At 42.2% G+C, this 18,466-nt stretch overlaps 1 protein-coding gene across 4 annotated transcripts in view; it reads left to right on the top strand.

Moving 5' to 3' along the window:
• DAAM2 (dishevelled associated activator of morphogenesis 2) overlaps positions 1-18,466 on the top strand; it is a 206,453-nt gene that overhangs the window by 79,044 nt on the left and 108,943 nt on the right. For all 4 annotated transcript variants that reach the window (XM_027788603.2, XM_005238672.3, XM_027788601.2 and 1 more), the window contains one exon: positions 3,587-3,789. In XM_027788603.2, coding sequence (XP_027644404.1) covers positions 3,616-3,789 — 174 coding nt within the window. In that variant the 5' untranslated portion in view covers positions 3,587-3,615. The remainder of the gene's footprint in view (positions 1-3,586; positions 3,790-18,466) is intronic.

Consider the following 18,466-nt stretch of genomic DNA (forward strand, 5'->3'; position numbering starts at 1 on the left):
AGGCTCTGTTAGAGGAAGAGAATGTTGTTATAATTAGACCTTGGGCAAAGTTCCAGACTGTGACTCCTGACCTAGGCTGAACTGCAGATGGGGCTGGGAAGCAGGAGGGGGATTGCTATGAGGAGCGGGTGTGTGGTTAGCTGTTGAAATGACGACGTGTTTGTGTTGTGCAAAAGGGTAAAACAGTACAATTGAGAAGAGCTGTGGGAGGGAGTTCTGTGTAATAGTGGGATTCTCTCCAGAGAGAGATTTCTCATTGATTCTCACTGGAGGTATGTATAGAAATAGATAATCACACGTTCTTCATCTTTACAATCACTGTACTTGTAAGAAGTTGAAAAGCAGTAGAGCTTTTATTGGAATAAACCCTCATCTTTTAGGTTTTTGGTTTGTTTTTTTTTTCATGATTTTTTATTACAACTTTGTTATCAATTACCACTCAGAAAAAAGAAAAATGTTCTTTTCTTCATTTTCTTTGTTACCTCCCCCCGCCCCTTGACCCATCCTTTGCAAGCTCATTTTCCCCAGATCTGATTCTTGACAAAGAAAAGGCAAAAAAGAGAGAAAGAAAAGGAAAAGACTGTTAATTTAGAGCCTGTTTATTTATTTGTTTTGGAACTTATTATTATTTAAATAAATAAATATTTACTTAAAATTATGTCCACCAAAAAATCAAGGAGTTGCAATTAATTCTTAAACAGCATTAACAGTGCAACTTAAGTAAATGCCCTTCAGCATCCTGTGACTGACAGGCTTAATCTTTAGAAAGACAGTGCTTCCACTTAGAAGTATCATTCATTCATTCAGTGATTCAATTCTAAAATATCTGTGCTGGATTCCTCTCTAGCAGTCCTCAACTGTTCTTAGTTTAAAAGTATTTAGCTCCCTCACAGTTACAATGTTGTAGCAATACAAAAGTGCCATTTAACCCCTCTATCAGTGTTAATTTTCTACATACTGCTTATAGACAGACCTGGAAAATGCCAAGTGTTAAGAGTACAAGTTGTGCAATGGAATGATGCTTTGTGAAAGTGAGGCAGTACAAGGTTACTACTCATCTGAGCACTGTGTGTTTTTGCAGAGTAGTAAAATCTGAGTAGCTTTGCTGAGTTTCTCAAGTATGGGTCCCAAAGAAGGGATGCCAACTTTGTGAAAACATCACAAGAACAAGCACTACCTTGTCGATTTTTTAGCATTATGGATGCTGAAAAGCCTGGACACTGACTGTTCACCTCTGGGGTGAACCTGCTTAAGATGAAAGCTGAGTGATGAACTGTCAGTACAGGACAACCTATGGTGCCCAGACCAGGGCAGTACTTACCCTGTAGAAATGTTGGCCTTCATATCCATTCACATAGTACTTATTTCCTGGTAAGGTACCTCTTTTGGAGGAGCGCTTACCAAAGCCTGAGCTCATAAAGGAAGATGTTCTTAGTCTTATCACTTCAATGTCTCAGCCAATTTTTCCAAGAAGGATTGATTCATCGTTTATGACCCAGAGAATGCTGGTCTTTTGATGGCTGGTAAGGAAGCCTCTAGACAGTGGGCCAGAACTCGGTTACAACTGAATTGATGAAAATGTAGCTATATTGCATGTAAATCAGGTTTGTCTCATTGATCTGAGTTCCTTCCAAAATCAAGTTTTGTCAGACTAGTGCATTCTAACCTCATCGATGACCAGATTGCCATAAAAGGCATTGCACTCAGAGTAGTCCCTGAGAAGATGGTCTGTGGTGGACAAGTTCAGCTTCTTCTGAGGCCCTCTTCTGCAATATTTTAATAACTGATTCTTTTAGGTCTCCACCACTGAAAGGAAACAGAAGTTGCTGTGCACATCATTGTGCTAGATTTGAGGGTATTTTGTTTATTCTGACTGAACCAGTGTCAATGACCAGCTCCAGGGTTAAGTTGACCTTTGGCATCTCCTAGTGAGAGATCATCTCCCGTGTTCTTATGAATGTGCTTTTGAAGCCAGCATCACCGTGCCCTAGTGAACCCTGCTGAGACATATCAACCCTTGCAGAACTGGCATGGAGAACAAAGGAAAGTGGGCATGCTAGAAGACAGTGCTTGGTGCCAGCTCACTTTGCTTTCAGCTGCATAAGAGTTGCAGCTGATGTCCCTACAGTGCATAAGAGAAGGTGCTAAATAAATTAATTCCAGCATAAAGTAGGGCAGGTGATTCCTGCCAAGCACATGGTGCCAAAAGGGTGGAGGTTTGGGTGGTTTGGAGGGTTTTTTGTTGTTTGCCACTTTTTTTCTTAAGCGAGCATGCTGATTTCTACACAAAAAGACCCTGGAGAGCTTCTGGCTGTGTGCAGTACATTGTCCCACTATGCAACTGCTGTCCTAAAGGTGCTTTTCCTAGCCCAGCTTCTTAGTCTCTATGAAAGCTCAAAGCAGCCTTGTTCTGGCAAGCAAACAGACCAAAGCATTGTGAGGCAGGTTAGGGCAGCAGCTGCTCTGATGACAAAGCTCAGCTGTGTTGCTGCTGGTGCACCATCCAGCATCCTGCAGTTCAGTTCACCTGCCACCTCCCTCCCTGCTCTCCTGCCCCTTGCCCAAGGAGCCAGGCTTCACAACAGACTTCAATTATTTACTAAGGATATGGCTTATTCTGCAGATTAAGTGAAAAAGTGAAGTCCTTAAAAAATATAACACAAATAAGCCCCTGAACTGTCAAACAACAAGTCCCTTAAAAGGGCAAAATATGCAGCTCTCTGTGAACTGCACAGCTCCCTCCTTTCAAACTACTGGCAGGAGGCTTCCTGTTTGGACGGGCTGCTCACAAACGGTGTTGTGTGGTGCAGTCAGTCCCTTCCCATCTCCTCCTTTAGGCCTCCTTTTGCCTCCCTTTACGCTCCTGATACCAAAGCCCCTCCAGCCTGGGTCCTGTCAAGATGGGATCTGACAGCTCAAATGTAAATCTGAAAGCATGCATTAGCATTGTGCAGTTTCTTCCCTGGAAACATAACAAAGCCCAAACTGGTTAGGTGTGTTCAAAAACAGAATAGGCAAAATGGTCCTACTGTGATAGTCCTGGCCATAAAGAGATGAGTGTTTGGTGGTTTAGCTTCAGAGTGATGGAAAATTGATTTCTGCTTCATTGTTTCATTGTTCATTTTATTTTGACCAAATGGGGTAACTTTGGAGGATTCTTCCATTTATTCTGGGTAAATTCTCCATTATATATATATTTTTTTTTGCTTCTGATATTTCAGTTCCTTTACTGTAGTAGTGAGAGAAAGGCCAATACAGGCATTCAGCGATAGTGTTCAACCTTGGCTGCTGAGCATTACTGATACACTGACCTGCTGGGAAATCCCACGTTGAGTTTGTAAAACTTTTTCAGAAACTTTAAGAGAAGTGATTCTACGCTGCCATACAAGAACACGTTAATACCATATTAAACCTTAGCTACCTTGTCTAGCTTGAACATTTCTTTTGTTCTTTTGTGTCTCAGTTCCTTCTGTCTACTTCCAGCTGTTGTACCAATGATAACCATTTTGACTGCACAGAGCTGTGCAGATCCAACAGTCTTATCATTTAATGTCTGTTGTTTTGTTGTTTTTTTTTCTTCCTGCAGAACATGATCAGAAGATAGCATCATACACCATGATCATGGCCCCCCGGAAGAGGAATCGTCATGCGTTGGGGTTTCTTTGTTGTTTTGGGGGTAGCGACCTCCCTGAAATCAATCTCAAGGACAATAACCCCCTCCAATTCCTTGAGTTTTCTGTCCCAATCCCACCAGCAGAAGAGCTCAATGCCAGATTCTCCGAACTTGTGGTAAGTTTCTGCTGGCAGAATGACATATTTTAGGGGCTGGATGAACTCTCTTCAAAGAAGGACTTAAGGGACTTATTAGGGATAGGAAAAAACCTTATGTTGAAGCTGCTTTTTTCAGGTTTTTTTTCCCCATTCTTTTATTGCCAATTCCATGGTGGGAGAAAGGTGGCAAATGACAAGATGGATGACAGTGGCACAGGGTATAAGTACAACAAAATGTTTAAATATGATTATTCTCACAGCACTATACAGTTCTCTAGGCAGAGGACTGGGCACATTGGAAGGAACCTTAAAAGTTCTCCATTGAATAAATCCTTGATAGTAAATTTCTTCTTAACAACTTTGGGATAAAATCTGATGTATAATATAGTAAAATGGAAAGTCTTAGGTGTTGTGAGTCTATAAATCAAGGACTATACTGTTCTGTTGATCAGTAGCATAGCTGCTGGTGAGGTGTAAGAATCAGGTGACCATGCTAATTGTGTTTCATCAGACAGCTGCCTTTGAACTATGAAATAGTGCTGTCACAGCAACAGACATAAACAGGAAGGGAAGCAGTTATTTCAGATGAACTTTGTCATTTGCTTTTGTGGTAAACATGGATTCCAGCAGCAGGCACTGGCTATTCATGCCTGGCATCAAATGACTTTGCTGTCTTTGCCCTCTTGTTCAACCCTCACATACAACACAGGCAGAGGTCATAGGGCTGTAATGTTTTGCAATCTGAATCATAAAGGTGATACTCATTTGATGCAGCTGATTACTATTCTGAGATCAGAGCTTACATAAAGTCAGGTATCTGTAAAAGTATACGTGCCTGAGTGGTGCTACACAGATGTGGAATAGAACAGAAAATATTGGATCTCAGAATTATAGGCATTTGCCAGTAATCTTTCTATATTACACTTATAACATTAGCCCAGTAAGTTCTTGTCTCTTACCATGGCTTCGGAGTTCAATAGTGATGAAAATAACTATATAATTCGGGTATGCAAGTGGAGTTTAACACATGGACAACTGTAGTATGTCATACCAAACATAGGGACAGCTATAGTTTGTCAGATCAGTGGTCTGAAAACCTAGCCCAGGCTCTTATTTCAAGATAGGATCCAAAACAGATGCCTAGGGAAGAATTTAAAATGTGGACGTAGGGTTGTCTTTTCCAGGATACTTACTCTCCAACACTCTAAGCATTTTCAGCCCAAGGACTTCCTCAGCTTTCTGTGTACATAGTAAATTGGTGTGGATTTATTTTCCATTATCTTTTTTTCTACTTTGCCTAGCACCCATGACAATTTTTTAGCATTTGCAGTATTCTATGGCAGGGGTGTGGGAAGGAGTCAATATTATTTGTAGCTGTTTCAGGAAGAATAGGGTTTGCAGCAGAGGATAGTGTACTTCCTCTGATTAAGTAGCAGATGAGGAATCTCCTCTTACTGAGATATCTCACAAAATTCAAGTCTATATTTAAGTCACTTTGCCTTTATCTGAGACTACTGGAATTTCTCTGAAAGTGCAACTGACTGTGCAGAATTCTACTTGGTGACAGGTATCTCTCATGAGTGTGTAATCTGAAATCTGCTCTGCTGTCAATTTATTTCTGCTGTTTAAGTATTGTTTTTCACATGCAAAGCTTTAATTGCTGTATCAAAATTCACCTCTCTCCAATACCAAGATCTGTTGAAGTGCTTGATTTGGCCTACCTGAAGATATGACCAACAGATGTGCTTTGCTCCTGAACTTGGCTTGCTAAAACTTGAACTTGTTTACCTTTGGATCATAGTGAAAGACCTGTTTTAGTTGCTGCTGGGCTTCTGCTTACTGAGAAGGTTATCAGTTCCTGTGAGGAGTTTGAGAGCTTGTGGTGTTATTAAGGGTGCTTTTAGCTGTTTGTTTTATGCCTGACAAGTACTGGTACTCCACATGCTTGTGGAAAAACAACTCACAGCTGCCTTATGGAAGTCTATTAAATAGTATAATTTATAATGGTTTTGGTGCAAAATATAATGACAAGTATACATGATGATCTGTAAATATTTTTGGTCTCAGAAGTTTGTGCGTTGTTGCTTTATGCAATAACTTATTAAATGTGCTGACAGCCTGTAACTGGCGTATACATTTCAAATAAATGAAGCCATTGCAATGGAAATAGATCTTATTAATGTTCTTATATTTAATAATAGTACCATAGCCATCATTACATGAGAAGTGAGCTGGAAAGAAAAGTGCTATTTTTCAGGACGTTAATGATGTAAATTGCACATTTTTATAAAGCCTCTCTGATAGGATGGTGATGCATGTCTGTCAGAGTTCCTGGGTAGGCAGGCAACATGAGAGCAGTTAAGGGCTTTGGGATTGAGAGGACCTGGGCTAGAAACTGGCCTGGCAGAATGCGGAATTTGCCTAGAAGGCCTAGTTTGTCCACAGGTCCGGATTAATGCATGTTCTAGGAGGCACTAAAATAAAACTGACTACATCTGTATTGACAGCTCAGATGAGATTTTAATTGGATTAGAAAGATTCAGTCTGTAAATGCACCAGTGTAAATCAGCGACCTGGAAGTGCCTGAGAGGGCTCTGTGCTGTGTACTAGCCTCCCTGCTGCTTATCCGTTAGGGTCTAGTCTGGGTGCGCTTGTGCTATATAAAAACCAGATTTGAGTGTAAAGCCTTTTGACCCAAATCCCCAAGTGAAATGATGACACCAACATCATCTGAGATCTGTAGTTAGAAAAGCATTTGTGCTAGCTCCCTGAAGCAGGCCCAGGGGGTATAGACTCATCTTGCCATCTGCTCTACAGAGGGTATAATGAAACACTGGTGTGCTTGAATGAATTTTTAAAAGCCTTATTTTCCCCCTTGTTGCAGTTAAAATCTGGGGCATTTTCCCACATAAGAGTTAATTACAAGAAGAGCTAAGCCTGGCTGTGCTGGAAAAGCCTCTCTTGTGATGAATTTTCCAGTCTAGTAAATATTCAATATGTTTCTACCTGCCTTTCTAAGGGAAATGGACATTTTGAGGGCCAGAAGCATGTCTTCTCTTGTTCTTGTAGTACTTAATTTAATATAATGAAAAGTGAATTTAGAGTTATCCATTTTGCAAGAAGAGGAATTATGAAAGTGTTGGTATCCTTTATTTGTGATGGAGTCACAAGACCCCTCCAGAGCTTGCAAACTTGCTCATGTAGGTGCCAGGCTGGGGGAAATGTATGGGCTGCTCTGTTTGAGGGATGCTCCCAGACCAACCGAATGAGCAGCAGCAGCAGCTGCCTATCTGGACTCTGACCAAGGCAGTGGTTGTCAAATGAGAAGTTAATGCTGATTTCAGATGAAATGTCCACTCTCAGTGCTGCTCAACCAGAAAAAGGTTCTAGGAAGGATATCAGACTTTTGTGTCACTTGAAGTTGGATGCTGTGTTTAGGCCCTGTCCTCTCAATTAGAAGATTAGAACAAAAAGGGTTACTCCTGATATGGTCCACATTCAATCTTGATTTATTTCATTAGAAACCCACGTGGAGAGTAGGTCTAAATGAAGACTATGGCTCAGGGTGATTTGGTTTGACTTTGTTTGGGCTAAGACAGGAGAAGATGTACTATTTCTCAGGCTCTCTGCTGGCAGTGATTGCCTTCAGACTAATGCAGTAGTAACAGTACAGGTTAGTCCTTACTAGAAGCCTAGCTGTACAAGAGACAAAGCAAACAAAAATACTTGTGACCACAAGCTTTGCCCCTCAAAGGGCCACTTCTGTGCACCCAGCTGAAAGAGGGCAGAACAGCTGGGTTTAACATCTCCCCTTCAATGAACAGGCAAGGAAGAGAAGCTCTATAGCAGGGGTCCTCAAACTTTTTAACCAGGGGCCGGCACAAGGATAAAGTGGCAGGCAGTCATCTGCGGCTGCTTGGTTTCCCCCCCCAGCCCCCGGCGGGGAGGGGGGGCCCTGGGGGGGGTCTGTAAATACCGAGGGCCAGATTGAGGACCCTGGGGGGCCATAGTTTGAGGACCCCTGCTGTACCTCATAAGCTATAAAACTAGCCCTACTTGACCATTCAAAGCTGTCCTAGCCAGAGTCACTTCTGCTTTTCCCTCAGTCTCTCTTCTCAGCTGGCACTAGGTATACTGCCATATAGTAAAGTACTGCTGCAGTTGGTGGTCTACTGGCAGGCACCAAGCTGATTTTGTGCCTGCTGGCAAAAATGGCTGTGCTAAGCACATGTGTTTTTCCTTGTACAGATTTATTGACTGAACAGGAACTGCAGAAGAGTCTGGAAGAACTATTGCAAGGCAAGGGGAAGTGAATTTTTTCATGAAACAACTTCTCCATGTCCTTGTTCATAGTTGTTAGCAGCAGTGTGTTCTTGCCACAGTAGATTCTGATTCCTTTTGCTCAATATTAGAGTCCTGGGCTCTTCTTGTTGGTTATGGGTGGTGTGCTGCTTGATACTGAAGATTTTTCCATCTAGATGTCTCACACTGGCAGACTGATCCCAGATTTGAACTCGTACCTTGCCAAGATGGGTAACTTCAATGCTGGCAATTCAGGGAAAGCAGAAAAATGTAAAGAACGCTAGCACAGTTGTTGCTCTTTTTCTCTAATAGTGGCTCTGAGATCATCATGGTATTTGAGAAGATAGAGTTCAAGTTTCTCTATTTTAGGATGGAAAGTCCATGGGGAAAAAGTGGGGTTGTCTTTTGAGTTGCTGTTTTCAAAGCTGATCCTATTATTACAGCCTCCAAGCTTGAGTGAGTTGCTTGCATCACATTAGATTCTTACGCTGGGAAAGATTTGAAAAATGTTTACTGTTATCCCCTCTTAGTCTTGGGTGCCTCTGAAACATTCTGGTGGGACACTGAACGGATTCTCCTGTCATGGTTTGTTTCTCTTACATTGCATTTGGACCTGTTTCTTTTCCAGTTTTCATTTGTTTTTTGGCACGCACTGGATAACATACCTTCATCAAGGGCCACAGGGAGATGAGATCTAAACCTAAATAACTGTAGTAGTGGTTCCCACTGCAAACAGCTGACTGGGAAGTAGCAAATTTCCTTCATGCTTAGTTCTCCCTTGCAGGCCATTTAATGTAATGGATACAACATAAACCTCAGATGAAAACTAGGCTTCACCACACTGAATAAATACTCCCATATATCACCAGTCCCCCTCAAGCTTGCCAAGTCCTAACTGTGGCAGTGTTCATGAGGCACCTCTTTGGCTCTTCACCCTGCAAGAATATTTACAGGGTAAAAAGTACAAGAAATGCCTCCATTGTGGCTCCTCATGTGAATGTAGATGCTATATGTCAATGTATGCAAGTGCAAGAAGGCATCAGCTGTGTTTCTCTGTGTTTGTTGATGGGTCTGGAGAACAAAGTTCTCTATTTTTCCACCAGCTCCCTTGTAATGTTTCTTGGGAACAAACACACAGAGTTGCCTGCTCTGTCTCTTGGCTCCCAGTGTGGAGCACCACCTTCTCAGAAAAGTATCCTCCATGTCTAAAGCTTATTTAGTTCTTAGTTTCTCCCTGAAGGTTTGTGGCTTAGAAGGACATGTATTTTAGGTTCTCACTTCAAAACCCAAACATGTGTTGTGTGTATTGATTACAGTATTTAATCACATTTAAATTCAGACATTACCAAGCTTTGAGTATTTCAGTTTCAAATTATCAGTCTTTTGAGTCATTCTATCATCTTTCTGGATTCTTCTGAAGACAAGGATTTAATTTCTTTGTCACTTGCTGTGCATGTAAACCATCATTTCAGACCACACCTCTGACAGGCCTGTGGCTTTAAGTTGTTGATCAATGCAAATTTCTCTGCAACCATAATTTTAAAGTGCCTTTATAGTGTTTTGCCTCTAAGAGGAAGTTATTTTATTCCCTCTGCTTTTCTGTAATGAATGACTGTGCCTAATCAGTCAGGAAGGTTGTGAAGTGCCAAATGCAACCTAGATCTGGAGAGGTCCTTCATTTTCATTTGCACATGATTAGCTCTGACTCCAGCAAACTAGGAGGCATTGCTGGCCTTGGCTCAGTGGAGACTCCCCACCCCTATTAATGCTTCCTTTCTTGCACTTAATGAGAACACTATAGTGGAGGCTGGAAGAAAATACTGATGATAAGACTAAGCTGAATTTTTCATGACCAGAGGCTCATATCCAGGAAGAAGGCCTAGCATCTCCATCCGAGTAGAAGACACTGTCTCTGAAGGAAGAAAAAAGCAAAGCCTTGAGGCAGCAGATTGCTTTCCTCACTGATGGGGACCAGGCCACAAAACCTTTCCTTTCTCTTGAATTAGTTTATAGGTGGCAGATTAACGTTTTACATGAAGTCAGATGCACTTGTCTTCTATTATAGTAATGGTAAAAGTACTGGGTGGTTTAAGATTTCTGAAGCAATTAGGGGACTGAGGCTTGGGATGCAAAGTATCATAGTCTGTCTACTTATACACAAATGTTCCTTCATGTTCCTTTTTCCTTTTAGTTGTCTGGATCCAGGATATTTTTTTCGTTTTCTTCCTGCTCTTCAAAGAGATTTTTCATAATGTCCAGCCCACTTTACACGTCCCATGTGGAATACATGTGTGCAAATCTCTGATTTTAATGCACATATCGCTACAAGCAGCTTTCTACAGTCACTCAAGTCCCAATACATAAGGAGTATTACATTTCAGGCTTTGTGGCAGACACAGCTCCCCTCTTCAGACACTCGCCTACAGATGGAGTCCTCTGATGGGCACAGGCTTATGGCACTGAGTGCAGCAGCAGCAGCACTTTTTCTAGGCTCCTTTCCAGTAGGTGCAGATGGTTGGCAGCTCCCAGCTCCCTGACCAGCTGTGTAAGAAGTAGCAGCTACTCTGCTGCAAATGTGTGACACCCAGATGCTGAGAGAGGAGCATGAGATGGGGGCCAGGTCTCACACTCTTGTGTCTGAGAATCAATGAAGTTATGTAAACAAATATAATTCCAGGCGTGGGCTTACATGGCAGATTTTGGGTGTGAAGAAGCTGGGGGTGTTACCACAGTACCTGTGTAGTCAAGAGGCTTTTGTGCAGGGATTCACTATTTTGTAGATCTTGTTGCTTTAGAATAAACCTTATGGACAGTTATCTGATGTAAAGCAGTTCAGTTCCACTGAAGACAGCAGTGCAATTATATCATTCTACGTTGCCTGAAATTTGGCCTGTGTGGTATCTTCTGTGTCTGTGGTGCTTGTTGGCTTCTGAATATCCCAAGCAGAGCATACTGGCTGCCTTTCTGAAAGGTGGGGAGGGTTGTGGTCATGGTTGGAATAGCTAAAGGGAATGTTTGAGTGTGTTCTGAGTATCGTTTACCTACAGTAGGCATGAAACACCTGAGAAAGACCTACTTATTGGACTACATGCTTTTACCAGGGTAATCCTGATTTCCCTGACTGAGGAAATGCCTGTAGTGCATCTAGGGCATTAAGAGGAGAAGCACCGGATTTTGGAAGAAGAGCAGGTATGTAGCTTGGGATGCAAAGAGAGGAAAGAACAGATCCTGCCACTAGAGAATGTGCCACTTTAGATGTGCTAAAATGTCAATTTTGTGTCTTCCTTCTACTGAATGCTTGGAAGCTGTCATGATATCCAATCTCCTAAGCCACAGATAGGGTGGATATGCTTACTGTGCAGAAATCTTGTACCCATGTGATTCTATTAGCTTATCAGCTGATTTGATAACACTATCTTGTTTTGGCATAGTGTTAGGCACTATTACATAAAAAGAAAAAAATAAAGTAAAGCTCTACTGTGGCCTTTTTCCTTAGTAAGACATCATTAATATTTGAATAGTTTTTGCGTTCCATTATGGCTATAACAAAGAGTCAGGAACTTTCTGGATTGAGTCTGAAGGGTGCTGAAGTGATAAAACACTAAGGTGATACTGATAATAGAAGTCATATTTGCTAGCTGGAAAGATCAAATAATTTTATCTTTATTTTAGCCTTCTGAGGCTTTTCCAGCTCCAACTGGGTGGATAGAGAGTAGACAGTGTCCTACCTTCCTCCTAGAATTGAACCAGAATTCTCATACTGTTTCTGCCACTTTGATGCCTGCTGACTTAGAGTAACAGGCTCTGCCCTCTCCGGTAGAAGTAAAACCAGCAGCAACAGTACAGGGATGTCCTAGTGCTCCACAGCTTTGAAATGGTTTCTCTGAGTATCATTGCTGCCCTTCTGCAGTTTCTGTCCTTTCTTCTCTTTATTAGTGTCTTATGTTTTTCAGAGCTGTATTAGATGACTTACAAATCTATTCAGAACATATTCCTCACCTTCTAGAGAGGATATTTGAATCTAGATTTGGTCTGCTGAGGAGAGATGGGAGACTTATGAATCAGATCAGAAAAGTAATTTGGGATGAGAAGGTGCATCTTTGGGATAAGAAAGTGCATCCGGAGATCCATCTGGGAGAAATGGCAAAGTACTACATCATGCAAAGAGCATGATGAGTAGGTTGTAACCAGACAGGACATGGTGATAAGGAGGGACAAAGTTTTCCAAAACATTGAAGAAAAAGACACAACAATTAAGTAGCTGTGGTGCTGAAGGGAAAGCAAAGACAGGTTACAAAGATGGAGGTGACACAGGATGAATCCTAGGCCAATATGATCTTTTGGCTGTGCTTTCGGAGAGAAAGAGCCTGCACAGTGATGAAGAGAGGTTGAATGATAGATGTCTGTTTCTTCTGCAGCTCACAGAAGAAAGGCCAGATCTGAGATGTAGGAGGTATGATTTTTCATTTAGCCTGATTTGAGCAGGAAAGGGGAAGCCAGGTCCCTGTGATGAAGACCTTAAAAAAATTATAGCAAAATACCTCGATAAAAGTAACCACCTGAAGCTAGGAAAGCAGTGAAGTTTTCCAGTGAGGAGGAAAGGTTGTGAAAGGGGATGGGAGGCAAGTGTTTTGGGATAGAAGTTATCCCTGTGGAAGTGTAACTAGAGTTAAGGAGGAACTGTTAACCAAACAAGATAATTGAATGGAGACATAGATAACAATAATGAAAGATCATCCATTTAATGTGTTGACTCAAATCAGCTTCTGTATTTGCTCATCTAGTAGCAATTTATATCATATATAATTATTGCTCAGATAGTGCATCATGTAGCCTGAAGAAGAAAGAGGGAAAGGGGTTTGTAATTAATTCATGCCTCTGTGTCCTTCTGTAGGTTGATTGTGTTGTCAAACAGTGCTCAAGGTTGTTTATCATTCAGGTGACCTGTTAAGGTAATGTAGGATAACTTTTCCAGTGTTGGAGGGAAATGACCTTTTCTTGGCATTTGCCTGGTCTGCGAGACCCCAAAGTGGGGAGCACAAGGTGGCACAGGTGGGGCTGCGTGGATGGAGTAGCAGTTTCTCAGGGAACAAAGGTTTTCAGGTCAGCAGTTTCCAGGTACCTTCCTCTGCACTGGGTAAGGGGCAGCTTTTGGTGTCACTAAATACAGGAATGGCCCTTCTGCTCATCCGTTCAGCACTGGGTGGGAGCAGCACATGAAGGCAAGTTTCAGGAGGTGCTTTTTCTGTCACTCTTTGCACTGGGCTGTCTTTTTGGTGTCTTTTGTCTGGAGAAAGTACAGGCAGATGCCTTCCACCTGGCACTGGAACACCACTGATCCAGAGCTTTTAATGCTAGGTACCTCATTTTCTGCAAATGAAAAAGTCTGTAAACCTGCTGGGAGAAAAACATTTCAAGAACATTATGTCTTTTTTTCCTAGCTACCTCTACAAGCTTGTACAACTCATTTCACGCATTTATGAGTTTGTTTCCCTGGTGTAAACAGGGAAGAATAATGCCTCTTAAACCAGTTTTGGTACAGAATTGTAGTCAGATTAAAAAGATGCTGAAAAGATGCAACATGTGTAGGTTGTAGGTAGTGCAGGAGTCTTCCAGTGGCAGAATGTGTTGTATTAGAAGAGCAAATCTCTTGGGAGCAAATCTCTACTACTGCTTCCTGTCATAGACATTGCCTTGCTCTTATCTACTTGGGTTTTTTTTTAGGGAGAACATGATACAAGACTCTACAGTTTTCCTGAGCAGACTCTCCTTTCTTTCAACTGTGGGCCCAGTGCTGTATGCAAAAGGGCCCTAGTCAACATCTGTATGTTCTATGGACTTCTATATTAAAAAACTTAAGGGCATATTTTCATTTTGCAGTTTCCCATCATTTGTTGACCACATAAAATTTAAGCTGCCCAGACTAATAACACAAACATCTTTTGAAAAGAATTTACCAATATGCACAACAATGTTATGCAATAGTTTATTAGGTGGAGGTTTGAAGAATAACTTCTCCAAAGGAAATTACAAGGGGAAAGCAGATTGCAGTTTCCCAGCTTGGCAGGTGTCCAGGGAGATCCCTGAGTCATGGAAAATCCATTGGGATTGCTTTAGTGGCTGTGTTTCAGCATTACATCTTGTATAGAGAGCAACAGCTGGATGAGTTTGTTGGTCAGTGTAAAGTTGTTGGCTTCTGCATTGATGATTCGAGAGAACATTTTGATTACAAACACTTAACCTGACAGTAAATGCAAGTATGATTTGCTGTTAGGAGATGAGTTTGTTTTGCAAGGCAAATGTTCATCCTTCTCTTATTTCTTCTGCTGTATATTGTGAAAGTTTCTGATAATTTCTTTCTTAGAAATATTTAGAGAAAAATGTCTTGGATGGTGTTTTATTAAGCCCAATGATGTCAGTGCAGTAGTTACTGTTCTGATCATCAGAATACTTGAGCAATGAGACAGGACAGGGTGTGAGTTAAATAACCAAATATATTATTGTTCCTTCAATTCAGTGTTTGACTATGGAAATACTCAGTTTATGTGAGTGAAGAGCATTGTGGAATTGCCCTCCACCTCACCCCAGAGAAGATAACAGAAGCCTCATATGTGGGTGTTCTTCTAGCTGGTCTGGACTGATTAGTAGTCAATACAGCTCATCTCCATTTAGTGAAGTAGAAGTTAACAGTTACCAAAAATGGGACTTATAGACTGCTCAGTCTATTCTGTGTCTGAAATCTGTGCTGTAGGCTGTAGAACCCAGACTGTTTTATAGCTGAAAGGTTTACCTTCTGTTACAATTTAAGCAAGTAATTTGTTTAATATTTTGCACTGGTGTAATTCTAAAGTAAGTCCACTCAAGTTTAATGGAGTTAGGGACATTTCAAACTCTGATTTGCTCTCTGAATTATTACTCAAGATTTAGTAGTGCAAGAGAAGAACTAAAGCCAGCTTCTGGTTTCACTTCTATCTGTGTAAACCTGAACTCATTCCAGAAATGTTGATTTATTGGAGGTCTTTTGAGTTTACACTGGATATAAGTTTGAGTATGTGTGTCTGAACTGCACAACCAAAGCTTGATATGAAGTTAATTTTGCTCATTTAATTCTTAACTAACCTCTTGGTTCCTCCTGCCTTTTTATGTAATATTTTATCAGAGATTTAAAGGTCAGCCAAGCTCTGACTTACCCTTGTTTTCCTCCATAGGGGCATATGACAAATAGGATGCACACAAGAGGATAAAGCTGGGAGGAAAAGAAGTAGATGGCACTGACGCCCCTGGAAATTCAGCCTGCCTTTGGCACAGGGCCACAGCAGCAATTCCCAGCCCACATTTTGAGGGTTGAGCCAGCAAGACTGTGTTTGGGCAGGAAGTGATCAGAGAGGTGTGTGCCTGTGTGCTTTGGCACAGTGCAAGTGGTGAATTGCTCCAGCCTAGGAACCTCCTCTGAACTCATTAGTATTAAAACAGAACAGAAGAGACTTTGTAGGGAGGGAGAGGGTGGGGAAGCCGGAAAGGTAGCAGTTTAGACGGCAATTTCCTAATAACCTTTCCCACACCTACCTTCCCATACAGGGTCTCATCTAAAGAACCTTGGCATGAAAAACAAACCCTGGCACAGAGAGGGAAAGGGAGGGGGAAATGAGGGGAGGAGAAGAAAAGGAAATAAGGGGAGGAGAATAGACACTGTGCTGAAACAGCAGATTTTATTGTTATTTAGTGTTATATATGGTGATACTAGAAGTTCTGTTTGAGAGAGGTATTTGATATACTGTGTATAATCAGGATGTGGAGGTAAATATGGTACTTGCCCGAGAGAACTTGCAGTGAAGAGATGTATCAAGTAGAGGTTCAACAGCTTCAATTCTGTTTGGTGTTTTCATTTAATTGACTGGATAGTGGAATAAGCATACCTATTGAGTTTCCAAATCATAGACTGGGAACCTTAAAGATCATCTAGTTCCAACCCCCCTGCCATGGGCAGGGACACCTTCCACTAGATCAGGTTGCTCAAAGTCCCACCCAACCTGCCTTGAACGTTTCCAGGGATGGGGCATCCACAACTTTTCAGGCCAACCTGTGCCAGCGCCTCACCACTCCCACTGTAAAGAATGTCTTCCTAATATTTAATCTAAATCTACCCTCTTCTAGTGTAAAGCCATTCCCCCTTGTCCTATCACTACATGCTTTAAAAAGTCCCTCTCCAGCTTTCTTGTAGGCTCCCTTTAGGCACTGGAAGGCTGCAGTAAGGTCTCCTCGGAGCCTTCTCTTCTCCAGGCTGAGCAACCCCAACACTCTCAGCCTGTTTCCAGAGGAGAGGTCCAGCATAGCACCTCTTCTTCTTGGCTCCTTTATAACCTGGAGAAGGAAGTTATCATCAACACATTCCATGAACCTCCTGGGTTGCTTATGCCCTGCTGTGTGGTCCCTTCAACAGATACTGGGGTGGTTGAAGTCCCCTATGAGGACCAAGGCTTGTGAATGGGAAGTAGCTCCTGTCTACAGAGGGCTTCATCTGCTCTTTCTTCCTGGTTGGACGGCCTGTAGTAGACCCCTACTATAATGTTATGTGTCCCTGCCCTTCCTTTAACACTGACCATCAGCTCTCAGTCAGCTCCTCATCCATCCCCAGGCGGAGTTCCATGCACTCCAGCTGGTCATTGACATAGAGGGTGACACCTTGTCCTTGTCTGCCCTGCCTGTCCTTCCTAAAGAGCCTGTATCCTCCCATTCCCACAGTTGTAGTCATAGGAGCCATCCCACCACATCTCTGTGACACCAGTAAGATTGTAGCCCTGCAGGTGTGCACAGGTGTCTAACTCCTCTTGTTAATTCCCCACGCTGCATGTGTTTGCATAGAGGCATTTAAGTTGGGCCCCCAGTGAGTCTGGCTGGAGTGGCTGGAATTCCTTTGTGCTGCTCTGCAGGTGCTCTCCTGCTGATCTGTAATCTCTCTCCAGGCTTTGGGCATCTATTGTTGGTGCTGACATCAAACTGGTAAGAGTGGAATGGATTGAGGTTCCCCTCCACCAACAACTTTAGTTTAAAGCTTGGCAAGTCTGAGCCCAAGGATGCTCTTCGCCTTCTCTGACAGGTGGATTCCGTCAGCTCCGAGTAGACCAGGTTTCTCAAAGCAAATCGCATGGTCTAAGAAGCTGGACCCCTGGCTGTGGCACCAGTTTGGAAACCATTTGCTGGTTCACCAGATTTGACTGCCCCTTTCAAACCCCTTCCCTTTGACCATGAGGATTGATGAAAAATCTACCTGTACTGCAGAGTCCTTTACCACCACTCCTAGGGCTTTGTAATCCTTCTTGATACTCCTCAGGCTGCTCCTGGCTGTATCACTGGTGCCCATGTGAAACAATAGCAGTGGATAATAGTCAGTGGGACTGTACAAGGCTTGATAGTCTCGCAGTGACATCCCTAATAAGCAGCACACCTCTCTAGAAAGCGCATCACTAGGCTGTAAACACTTTGGATACATTAAAATATAAGCTTAAAAGAAGATGGAGAAGTTGTGTGAATAAGGATAGGATTCAATGGGGACAGTTAAAGCATGCTCCTTTTAGGAGCAAGTCTGGTAATTCAGGATGGGAAGCAAAGCAGCCAGGTGGGTACACTTCTTCAGAGATGAAACTAAGGATTATAGTAGATCATGAGTGAATGTAAGTCATGCAAGTTTTGAGGTTTCTTTTATTAAAAAAAAAAAAAAAAAGTAATTGTCTTAATGGAATATGTAACCAGGAATGCGGTCTGAAAGATGCATGAAATAATCTCTGTACTCAGCATTGGTAAGGTCTCAGCTGGAACACTGTCCCTGCTTTTGAACAGTGCACTTCGAGACATGTACTTTGACCAGGGAGAGCCTGGAAGTCAATTAGAAGAAGAATGAGAGGTCCAGAGGACATGACCTCTAAGAAAGACTGAAAGTGCTGGGCTTGTTTAGCCTTAAGAAAGATGACTGACAAGGGACATTACAACAGACTTTAATAGGCTTGAAAACTGTTATCAAGAGGAAGGAAAAAAAATTGCTCACCATGCCTGTGGTTGATAGGGCTGGAAGTAATAGACTTAAATTGCAGTAGCAGGGATTTAGATTACACAGGAGCCTGACTATTCAGTTTTCATCCCCATTCCTCTCATTAGGCTCATTCCAATGCACTGACATGGACGTGCAGCCCACCCTAACAGAAAAGGTGGTGTTGATAGCCAGCTGTTTGCATTGTTGTCCTCATATGCCCACCCATATCTATGGAGCTCCCACTTGCTCTACCCATATTGTGACCCTGAATATAAGAATGCATATCTAAGTCATGATCTCTCTTTTTCTCTCTCTAGACATCTCTGTGTATTGTTCCATAAACAGGTACTGGGTTTCCTCATTCTT

This window comes from Falco peregrinus, chromosome 11, assembly GCF_023634155.1.
Source record: "Falco peregrinus isolate bFalPer1 chromosome 11, bFalPer1.pri, whole genome shotgun sequence".
NCBI classification, from domain to species: domain Eukaryota; kingdom Metazoa; phylum Chordata; class Aves; order Falconiformes; family Falconidae; genus Falco; species Falco peregrinus.